General features: G+C 42.7%; 1 protein-coding gene across 5 annotated transcripts in view; it reads left to right on the top strand.

Annotated features, from left to right (window-relative positions):
• The window catches only part of erg (ETS transcription factor ERG), a 273,819-nt gene that overhangs the window by 92,389 nt on the left and 169,138 nt on the right, over window positions 1-12,292 (top strand). For 2 of the 5 annotated variants that reach the window (XM_048541333.2, XM_048541327.2), the window contains exon 2: window positions 9,050-9,152. The exons of the other annotated variants lie outside the window; for them this stretch is intronic. In XM_048541333.2, the coding sequence (XP_048397290.1) occupies window positions 9,096-9,152 (57 nt within the window). In that variant the 5' untranslated portion in view covers window positions 9,050-9,095. The remainder of the gene's footprint in view (window positions 1-9,049; window positions 9,153-12,292) is intronic. 5 annotated transcript variants of the gene reach the window in all.

Genomic DNA, 12,292 nt, shown 5'->3' with positions numbered 1-12,292 from the left:
CAGCTCCTGCCTTTTAGACAGGTTCGGCATCACTAATTGGGCACCAAGTTCCCTCCAGATCAATTAGACCACTAATATTTAAAAATAGCATCATGTGAGCCAAATGTGAGATTGGGTACTGACATTTCTATCGGTTTTAGGTTCCTGGCCCAGTTTTGAAAATCCAGCCCTATGTTCTATTTATATTAAACCCAAATGTCAGTTCAATCCAAGAACTACATTTTTACCATTGTTTCACTTGCATAAATTTACTCTAACTATTATTATGTAATCTGTATGGGGGAAAAGCTCCATCTTTTTGTTTAGAATGTACCTTTTTGGATTAGAAATTTTGTGCAGTAAATCTTAACCATGTGTGCTGAGCCAAGAACCACGCAAGTACCATGAGATTCAGGAATTGTCTCCTTCTGAATTGATATATTTTCCTCTGTTAAAGTTATTGGAGCCCTTCAAAACTAAGATTGATTAAGAGTTGGGCCGTTCCTCTGCCAAGCTGTTCAATTCTTTTCTTTTTATGTGAATTGTTTCTGACCGTGGATAATGTCCATCAGAAGTGAACGCAGCCAAGTTTTCATAAGTGAAACCATAGCTAGGTTAAGCTAAATGTTGTTCATTTTCTGAGGGAAAGTATGTTACATCTTAGAAATTACTGATGGTGATATAGTAATTTAGCATATTTTCATTTAATTCCTTTGGCTACTATTTAATGGAATCATTAAACCACTTATTTCAACTCATTGATTTTATTTTGGTCTGATTAATACCTGGCTTACAAAGTTGGCTGTTTTTCTAAAGCTTCAACATTAAAGCATTGCTCCAGGATGAAATTTAGAGGCACCTAAAATTACCTAAAGTTATTCCATTCATTCTGTCATTATTCGAAGAAATGGTCTTTTGTTAAAGGAATATGAAAGCATAACCTATATTTCATCCAGGTAGGGCACGGATGAAAAACCTTGCAGGTGTTTTAGCAGCTACGAAGAGAAAAGTTGGCAGATGTTTTAGGTGGAAAGCTTCAGCAGACAGCCAATCACAGGAAAAGAATAGGATGGAATATTGGTGACAAAGGATTTGGAGCTTTGAGAAAAATTGGACACTGTATCCTGCCTCAGCTCATTCAATGTTTATGCTTCTGGTCTCAGACAGATTGAGTTGCCTTTTAAAAAAAAGGGCCTCCTCTCACAATATTTGCTTATGTTTTCTCATTAGTAATAGTATATTTCCAGAATTTTTTGTTTCTTTTGGATTGTCAAAGAAGGCTAGAAAACAAAAGCTGAGATGTACTACTAATGGGATGTAAGGCTGTGGTCAGATTGCATTTGGATTACTGTGAGCTGCATTGGTCTCTATGTTGAAGAAAGGCTGAGCTGGTTCTCGGGGGAGTGCAGAGGAGGTTTACAAGAATGATCTTTGGGATGAAGGGCTTGTCATATGAGGAGTGGTTGAGGACTCTGAGTCTGCACTCAATGGCATTTGGGGGGATCTGATTGAAACTTACAGAACAATGAGAGACCTGGACAGAGTGGATATACAGAAGATGTTTCCTCTGGTAGGAGAGACCCTCAAGGGCACAACCTCAAAGTGAAGGGATGTCCCTTTAGAAATGTGATGAGGAGGAATTAGTTCAGCCGGAGGATGGTGATTCTGTGGAACACAGTGCCTCAGAAGCCTGTGAAGGCCAAGTCATTGAGTGTATTTAAGACAGAGACAGTAGGTTCTTGTTTAGTGAGGGGATCAAGAGTTACAGGGAGAAGGCATGAGAATTGGTTGAGAAGTATATTCGCCATGGTTGAATGTTGGAACAGACTCAATGGACTGAATTCGACATTCATATCTTATTGTCTTATTTTCAGCCATATATATTGTTCTTTTTAGTCTCATGCGCATTTGTTTTATTAAAGTTGAAAATTGGAAGCATGCTGTCTATGTCAAAAGCCACCTGACAAGAGCTGCTATTATATGCCAACCCTACCTCCCAATACTGAATGTTCTCAGGAACTGGTTGGCCTCAGGGTTGAACTGAAATGAATGCTGGCTCTGTGTATCTCAGCATAATCACTGGAAGGAATCCCATCCAAACGTACAGTTTCAAGCTGGAATCATCAAGTCAATACGGGACACAAGGGATTGACCAGGTAGTTGTGGTGGATGATTCACACTAGAGTTAAATGATACACACGCAGTCTTGAGGTCTGATAAAGCCTATTGCTGTTTCAATGCACTATGCTTTCACATGGTATTATGACACTCAGGAGCAGAGAGCTACTGTTGGAGACAGCAGCTAACTCTCTCCATGCATGGGATCATAACTCTACTACCTTAGCAAACTATACACAGTTTCACACAGTTTCCAATTGACCATCTCACACAGAGGGAGAGTGAAAAATAGAAAAAAAAGGTGCCAACACTACACAGTGAGTGATAATGTTCTGAGGTTGAAATGAAGAGATAATGACGAAAATAAAAATGAAAAGGCTGTGACACGAATGAGTTTTGTGCACATTTTTGTGACTTTTTCTTTTAAACTCTGATGTTATGCTTAATACGTAGTTGAAGCAAAATTTAATACCTTACTTTATGTGCAACAGAAAGAAAATTAATGATAAAATTACATGAATTATGAACTATATCCTTCTTGTGGTGCAAACAAGAATTCACTTATCATGTTGTCATTTAAGAGTCATCAGGTTAGCCACTGATGAAATACCATTGAGAATTGGACCAGCTATATAAATAATGGCAAATCAAGGGCTAAAAATTCAGCAGTGAGTGACTCACCTCCTGACTGTCTACCACTCGCCTTGAATGAGTGTATCTCTAACAGTCAAGCAGCTTGACACCATTTATGACAGAGCAGTGTGCATGATTGGCACCCCATCGCCTACTTTTAACATTCAATTCTTCTACCATTGAAACACAGTGGCAACACTAAAGCACCTTCTACAAGATACATGGCAGCCACTTTCTCAGGCTCCTTTGACAGCACGTCCCAAACACACAACCTCCACCGTTTTGAAAGATAAGGGCAACAGATATAAGGGAACACAACCACCTGCAAATTTCCCTCTAAGTTACACACCTGATATGGAAATAGATCACCATCCCTCGAGTGTTGTCGGGTCAAAAGCCTGAGACTCCCTTCAGAAAAATCATTTGGATGTATTATTACCGCATGGGCTGCAGTGATTTAAAAGGCAGCTCCCAACCACCTTTTCAAGGGTACATAGGATTAGGAATAAATACTAGCTGAGCCAGCAACATCCACACCCCATGAAAGAATAATTAAAAAATGGAAATGAAATATAATCGATATACATTGTGCATTATCCATACAGTGACATGTTGACAGTTTGACTACAATGAGTGGTATTTTTGTTTATAAAATTTTTCAGTTCATAGATGCCATACAGATTAAAATCTCCTTTGTGGGGATTCCTTTATTTTATGTGTATTTCATTTGTTGTTTTTACACTTGCCCAATTGCACACGTCTATTTATCTTCCTGTTTCATAAAATGACCATTAGTGATGGTCAGCTCCGTGTTAATTGTTACCAATATGGTCCAGGGGGCAACCCTGTCAGAGCAGTATCTGTCACATTAGTTGCATTGGGAAGTTGTGTGAGTTGTGTGCTGCCCTCTATTCTCATTGGGTCCTTTGCTTGGTCTGCTCAGTTTTTGTTTATGCCCTGTCAGTGCCCTGCCAAACCGTCAGCCTCCAGCGGTCATGACCATCAGCAACTGTTTCCAACTGTCACTGTCAATGTCTGCCATCATAATGTCTGTTTGTAGGTTTCCTTGGAGTGAGGAAACAGATGCTCAAGAAATGTATGGCCAATGAACCATACAGAAGATCTTTTAGTGTATAACTGTCATCCATCTGATGAATGTGGCTGAGGCAATATACATGTCATTGGCTTAACAATGGAATTAACACTCCAGGACCCCTTCATTGATGACTTTGCTCTGCCAAGAGATACTGTGGAGACAGTGAAATGGAAACTGTGCAGCTTTTTCTCTTGCCTAGCAAATATTGTCCAAGTCTCACCACCAAGTGTGCTGAGGATACAGGCTTAGTGAATTCACAGTTGATGTTTCTCAGTCAGGTTGCTGTTCCTCACTCCCTTACTCAGCTTGGATATGACAGCTGCCTTTTTTTTAATGCATCTGTTGATTTCAGCATCAAGTGACACATTGCTGGTGATTGTGGAGGTTAGATATGTGAAGCTATCAACAGCCTTTAGCATCAAAATTTCAAACTGAGGCAAGGAAATTCTAATGGGAGAGATTGGAGTGACCGAGCTTGATAAACTGGAGAGCGAGTCTTTACTCACATTATTCATTAATTCAGACAAGAATCTGGGCCACAATGTTTGTGCAATGGACTGACTCAGTTTGCTACAGATCTTTTTGATTTTATAAAATACACCCAATGAATAAAGGCCGACACGTTCAACAAAGAAATATGATTATTATTTAACCAGAAAATCTTTTCCAGCTGTTTATAACGGAGCACGCGACAGTAATCAATTCCTGCACATGCACCTCATCTGGCCTTTTTCCTGTTTGGTGAAGTAGATTTTCTGCTGAGTAAATGTGTCTCTGAAAGTTTTTCCTTCAATATAAGAGCCACAGTGTGCCAGCTTTCCTCAATAGCTAATGTATACCACGTGGTGTGATAGGATATTTTCTCCTCAGTACACACACACACACACACACACACACACACACACACACACACACACACACACACACACACACACACACACACACACGCACACTCTTCTCTCTCTCTCTCACTGTCACATACTCACACTTCTAACACTCTTTCACTTTCAGTCTGTCATTCTCATACCCTGTCACTCTCACATCCTCACTTTCACGTAAGTGGTCTCTCACATATTACTTTCACACACATTCGTTCTCATGTTCTCACATTCCCTCATGCATTCACTAGCTCACCTTCATTCTCTCAGTTGCTCACAACTCTCATACTATCTTACACACTTGTCATACAATTCTCATCCATTTCTCACACTGTCATTTTCATATTCATTGTCACTCAGTCTCTCTCTCACACATGCACTCACTCTCATTCTCACATTCATACTTTCTTACATTCTCTCACACACACTCTCTCAAACACTCACGCTTTCAAACAGGTATTCTCTAAAATGCAATCTTATAAACTGACTCACCCTTGCACTTTTTTTGGTTAGAAGCGAAGGTGTGATGGTATTGTCACTGGACTAGTATTCCAGAGACTCAGGTAATGCTACTCGGACCTGGGTTTCAATTCCACTACAGCAGATGGTGGGGCATGAGTTTTAGAAGGGCTTACATGAGCTGGCACAGAAGAGAATTTGGGACAGATCAGCCGTGATCTTGCTGAATGTGGAGCAGGCTTGAGGGAGCAAATGGCCTGCTCCTGCTTCTTTTCTTTTGTTCTGATGTTATGTTTACACTGTCACTCTTTTACACACTCTCACATTTAGTCTCCAGGAAGTTCCCAACTTTTAACATGGCCTACACTGAATTTGTTCTGTTGCAATTGGCATCCCTGCCCTTAGGTGAGGTGGCAGTGGAACCCACAGAGTTCTAATCTTCCTTACCTCTAAAGAGTATTATTGACAGCTTTTCAAGATCGAATTGTCACTTTTTTGTTCAAGAGTATCCAAGAATCTTGAGGAGATGTTGGCCCCAGTTTTTGTTCCTGTGTTATGTGTGCAGGGCCAGGAAAAATCCTGGCTCTATGAACCCAACATTTAAAATGATTGTCTGTACTTTCCAGTTTTGGCCTGGGGCAGGGATATGGGTTGTATTGTGAGCCAGGCCAGGTGATCAAGGAAGATTTAGTTCCCAAGACATGCAGGGAGAAAAGCCTGGCTTTAGGATCCAGCACAGTGGCCAAAAATTAAAATAGACGAATAAACTGTCAAGTTCATCTGGATGCAATATAAGATATTTTCTCCTTCCCCACCTTGCACACTAAAACTATCTCAGTTAATATTTGGGTAGCTAAAATCCCCTACTAATACTGCCTTATTATTCCCACACTTCTCTGAAATTTGACTGCATATTTACTTCTCTTTTTTTTATGTTTGCGGTACATATTGCACATTCAGCATCATATTTGCAATTTGTGCGTTTCTAATCTACATATATGGCCTCATTTGTTGATCTTTCCAAAATACATCCCTCTTCACTGCTATAAATGATTTCTTGGTCATTATTACAACGTCCTCTCTTTTATTTCTTATCTGCATATCTTATTATCAGGCATGCTGAGCTGCCAAGAGATAATGGGAACTGCAGATGCTGGAGAATCCAAGATAACAAAGTGTGGAGCTGGATGAACACAGCAGGCTCAGCAGCATCTCAAGAGCACAAAAGCTGACGTTTCGGGCCTAGACCCTCTCTGATGAAGGGTCTAGGCCCAAAACGTCAGCTTTTGTGCTCCTGAGATGTTGCTTGGCCTGCTGTGTTCATCCAGCTTCACACTTTGTTCTGCTGAGCTGCCAATCTTGCCCATCTTTCAGCCAAGTCTTGGTCTTAGCTATCATATCATATATCCACATGTCTATCTATGCTTGACTTATCCGTTCTTTTCCTTAGACTTCTTGCATTATATTCCATTTAGCCTTCCTAAATTTTTTTTTGGCTGGTATACCTTAACTCTGCCTACCAGACTCACTCACTAGCATTCTAACTTCTAATTGCATCTCAGCTTTTCTCCCCTCTGACCTACATGTCTGAACTGCATCCCCCTGCCGATCCTGGTTTTTAACTGACCCAATCACAATAACAAACTTCCTGGTGAGGAGGCTGATCCCATTCCTATTCAAAGGTAATCGAGTCAACCTATACTTGCGCTATAACTTGGAGTCGTTTGATTTTTGACCTGTCCACCCAAGTTCAACACTGGCATCTCCTATTCACAGTATGGATTGTACCATTCCTGTTTGTCTTTCCGTTTGGGATGTTTAGGATTTTGAAATGGGATGTGGGTATCATTGTCAAGACCAACACTTGGTTGCTCAAATCAAATGAATATATGTGAATGCGAGGGGCCTGATGAAAAGGACAGAAGAGTTGAGTATAGATAGACATAAGGGTGTACGACATGAGAGCTAAGACTGAGAATTTGGTGGAAGATGGGTAGGATTGGCACCTCAATATGCCTGATTATAAGGTATGAGATTAGATGATGAGGGGATAGGAGTGGAAGAGAGAAGTTGCAGTGTTGATCAAGGAAGCAATTGCTCTTGAGCTGGATGGGCATTGCAGTAAACAGTGAATAGCCAACTATATGACTGTGAATCTGAAGTCCCAGGTAGGTGAGACCAGGTATGGATGGCGGTTATCTTTCCTGGAAATGCATGGGCTCTGACAACAATCAATAATAGTTTCGTGGTCACCATTACTGGATATTTGAAGGCTTGTCTTCAAAACATTAGCCTGATAGGGACATGTAAGTTTTTGAGAGGTCTTGAGAATGTTTCTTTCACAGGTGAATGTAAATCTAGGGGTCGCCATTTAAAAATAAGAGACTGCCCACTTAAGACAGAGATGAGGCGTTTTTTTTCTCTCACAACAATAGTCTTTGGAGCGTTCCTCCTGAAAGGTGGTGGAAGTAGACTCCTTGAAGATTGTTGAGGCATAGGTCAATAGATTCTCATTAAGCAAGGGGCTGAAAGTACAGCAGGGTTTGGAATATGGATTTGAGTTTACAGTGAGAGCAGCCATAATCTAATTAAATGGCAGAATAGACTTGAGGGGCTGAATGGCCAATTCCTTTTTCTAGACTTACGTTTGTATGGCCGGCTGGATTACCAATGCAGTGGCATTACCACAATTCTCCGTCTTCTCAAAGCTTCAGTGATACCAATCTATGCTCCATGTCAGAAATAGTCACTCAAATGACTTTCCAAAAAATAGCCAATTCATAGTTTATGCAGGGAGATGGGCAATTGGAGGCTCTCCAGCCATGAGAGAATGTCTGCCTGCGGATGTGAGTTAGATTGAGAGAGAAACAGCTGGATAAGATGTAGGAGCCCTCTTGGCACATTATGCTGAAAACAAGGCCAGACATTGCTAACAGATTGCCATTTTGGAGGGGAATGGCCATACAGTGGCCTGCAGCTACAGCTCCGGGTCATCTTTCTACAGTGAAAGTGAGGGAGAGACTTTCAGTTGTCCTGGAAGACTATTCACCAATGCCTGTACCAACACCATCCTCCCTGCCCGCCACCTTCAATCCCAATCTGATGCCCTTATTGCTTCAAACGACTAGCCGTTACACTTCCAGTCTTCTTGAAATAGCCTGGAGGAGAGAATGTGCACTTCCATTGCAGTGTCTTTTTGCCTCGGCAGCTTCAGTCCTGGCCTATGGTCATTTGAAAATCTGTTTCATCCAGACTGTTCCACACCATGGCAATGCCTTGTGTATTGGAATCTTTACACAGCCTGCAGCTATGCGACATGCTGGATGAGACAAATACCCAGATAAAAATCCAACTGTGGAATAACATCTGGAAAAGACTTTGAACCGGCTGGTTTGCAATGCAGAGTAATGCCAACAGTGTGGGTTTGATTATTGCATTGGCCGAGGTTACAACGAAGGGCTTTCTTTCTCAGCCTTTTCCCTTGCCTGAGGTGTGATGACCCTCAAGTTAAAACACCACAAGTCGTCATTTTTCTCTCTAATGAGAGACCATGATGACTTGACCTTTTTACGCCGAGACAACCCTGACCTTTACTATTGTCATATGGTGCCTACATTTTCAACACATTAATCTCCTTCTATGCTGCAACTAATCTTGAAAGATTTTAGCAGATCCACAGGTTCCCTACTCCCTGAGAAAGGGACCACCACTGTTTAGTCTTACCTAACCTGACCTGTGATTCCAGGTCAGTCTAGTATGAGGCCTGACTCAATGGTAATATTGAGCTACATGCAGGATACAAAACAATGTTAAAGGTTACAGCCTGAGAGAGCATCAAGGTCCCAGAGATGTTGCAGTGACTGTCAACACAAATTTAATCTTTCAGTGAGAACATCATCATACATCAACTGAATGGAAAGTCCAGGCTGTCGATGTTGACTATGACACCTGCCGTCGGAAAAAACCTGCCTTCCACACGGCAACAACAGGTCAGACCCCAGTTTGATTGTGATACAGTAACACTGCTCTAATTGTGCATGTGTAAATACAACAAAGATAATGCGGGGAAGCAGTCTTCACTGACCACACAAACAGAAACCATAGGTAGCCAGCTGAAAATATGGCAGTGTACACTCTACCCCCAATGCAGTTTTTTTATTTGATATGGAATGTTTATTAGCTCTTATGGCATAAGAACTAGATGCAGGTAATGAGTTACTGAAAGATTAAACAGGCATTTGTTACATTCCGGGTATCTACAAACGTTACCGTCACAGGCACCTTGGCTAATATTAAGTTACTCCTTTACAAACAGGCTGTGTTAAGTAATGTACATCAGTATGTTCTGCTTCAAGTGGTCCCAGCTAAGACAGAGCCTGAGACCTTTATGCCCTCAGGTCATGTGCCATGACCTAGAGATGATTTCAGGAGTTAAACTGCATACTAGCTGTGAGACAGAACACAACACCAGCAACAAGACTGTCATTTCCATGATGGCCCTCCACAAATCCTATTCAATTAGCTACATTGCCCCACCCTTTCTCTGTCCCTTCATACCCTGGACTCATTTTTGTAAATCTTTCCTGCACTCTTTCCAATATCCTTCCTAAAGTGTGGTGCCCGGAATTGGACGCAATATTCCAGATGAGGTCAAACCTTGTCAAAAAAAAATCGCTATAAATCCTTTCCTTTTGAACTCTATGCCTCTAATTAAAAAGCCCTGGATGCTGTATGTCTAGTTAACCACTTTTCCAAACTTCCCTTTCACCCTCTATGACATTGGCTCTGCTTCTCCAGTCCCTTTTGAATTGCAATTGGAAATGAATGTATAACTGTCCATCAACTGAAGACTGGATTGGATAAATGAGGAGATTAAATTCAAAACTGACAATAAAATGTATTGATCAGGGCAAAAGATAAGGTAGGAAGCCATTGAAAGCCGAAGAATTTGTGAAGCTGAAAAGCAGGTGATGAAAATACCTATCAGAATTTTAACAGCAAGCTCAATAAAAGCATGCATAACAAATAAGTAGGCAGTGGTCGAGGACGCCCTTGACCGCGTCTCCAGCATTTCCCGCGACACATCCCTCACACCCCGCCCCCGCCACAACCGCCCCCAGAGGATCCCCCTTGTTCTCATAGACCACCCCACCAACTTCCAGATACAACGTATCATCCTCCGACACTTCCGCCATCTACAATCCGACCCCACCACCCAAGCTATTTTTCCATCCCCACCCTTGTCTGCCTTCCGGTGAGACCACTCTCTCCGTGACTCCCTTGTCCGCTCCACACTCCCCTCCAACCCCACCACACCCAGCACCTTCCCCTGGAACCACAGGAAGTAATACACTTGCCCCCACACCTCCTCCCTCAGCCCTATCCCAGGCCTCATGATGACCTTCCATATCAAGCAGATGTTCACCTGCACATCTGCCAATGTGGTATATTGTATCCATTGCATCCGGTGTGGCTACCTCTACATTGGGGAAACCAAGCGGAGGCCTGGGGACCGCTTTGCAGAACACCTCCGCTCGGTTCGCAATAAACAACTGCACCTCCCAGTTGCAAACCATTTCAACACCCCCTCCCATTCCTCAGACGACATGTCCATCATGGGCCTCCTGCAGTGCTACAATGATGCCACCCGAAGGTTGCAGGAACAGCAACTCATATTCCGCTTGGGAACCCTGCAGCCCAATGCTATCAATGTGGATTTCACAAGCTTCAAAATCTCCCTTTCCCCCACTGCATCCCAAAACCAGCCCAGTTCTTCCCCTCCCCCCACTGCATCCCAAAACCAGCCAAACCTATCTCTGCCTCCCTAACCTGTTCTTCCTCTCACCCATCCCTTCCTCCCACCTCAAGCCGCACCTCCATTTCCTACCTACCACCTCATCCCGCCTCCTTGACCTGTCCATCTTCCCTGGACTGACCTATCCCCTCCCTACCCCCTCACTTATACTTTCCTCTCTACCTATCTTGTTTTCTCTCCAACTTCGGTCCGCCTCCCCCACTCTCCCTATTTATTCCAGTTCCCTCTCCCCATCCCCCTTTTCTGATGAAGGGTCTAGGCCTGAAACGTCAGCTTTTGTGCTCCTGAGATGCTGCTGGGCCTGCTGTGTTCATCCAGCTCCACACTTTGTTATCTTAAGTAGGCTTAGATAGTTTAGCACTAAATGGTAGTTAAAGAAGACTAGGTGGAACGAGAGATGAATGAGACAAACTCACAGTGGAAGCTGAAGGGATAGCAGAGACATTAAATAAATGAAAGAACAGACAATGACGATAACATCCATGACAGATCAATTTCTCTCAACAGTTCTGCATTTTTATTCCGCATCTCCAGCTTCAGCAGTATTTCTCCTTCACTATACAAAATAGACAACCTTTTGCAGTTTCCACTGATGAGATGAACAGCAGAATCGCAGAACCACCTGATGTAGATATATCAATAGGAGATAACAAGAACTGCAGATGTTGGAAGTCAGAGTTGATACAGTGTGGAGCTGGAGGAACACAGCAGGTCAGGCAGAATCGGAGAAGCAGGAAAGTTGACTTTTTGGGAACAGGAGGAGGGGAAGGGAGCTCAAAGGAGATTTTGAAGCTGGTGAATTCTACCTTGAAACCATTAGGCTGTAAGATCCTGAGGTGGAATATTAGGTGTTGTTCCTTCAATTTTTATGTGGCTTCCTTGTGACATTGGAGGAGATCCTGGATGGACATGTCCCCAGTGGAGTGGCAAGGGAAGTTGAAATGGCTGGTAACAGGAAGGTGGTGTTGATTGGAGTGTACAGAGCGCAGATGATCCACAAATCTGTCATAGAGTCTGCACTTGGTCTCTCCAATATAGAGAGACCACATTGAGAGCAATAAATGCAGTAGACCAGGTTGGAAGACGTAAAGGTGAATCCCTGTTGGATCTGGAAGGATTATTTGGGGTCTTGGATGGCGGTGAGAGGGGAGGCGTAGGGGCAGGTATAGCACTTCCTGCAGTTGGAGGGAATGGTGTCGGGGTGGTGGGATTGAGGGGGGAGTGTGGAGTGAATGACGGAGTCACAGAGACAGTGGTTCCTAAGAAAAATAGTAGGAGTGGAGAGGGGATTTTCTCATTGGTGCTGGAGTCGGA

The sequence above is a fragment of the Stegostoma tigrinum genome, chromosome 12, assembly GCF_030684315.1.
Source record: "Stegostoma tigrinum isolate sSteTig4 chromosome 12, sSteTig4.hap1, whole genome shotgun sequence".
NCBI classification, from domain to species: Eukaryota; Metazoa; Chordata; class Chondrichthyes; order Orectolobiformes; family Stegostomatidae; genus Stegostoma; species Stegostoma tigrinum.
Note: the sequence above shows the minus strand (reverse complement) of the source record. Positions and strands in the feature narration are given on the sequence as shown.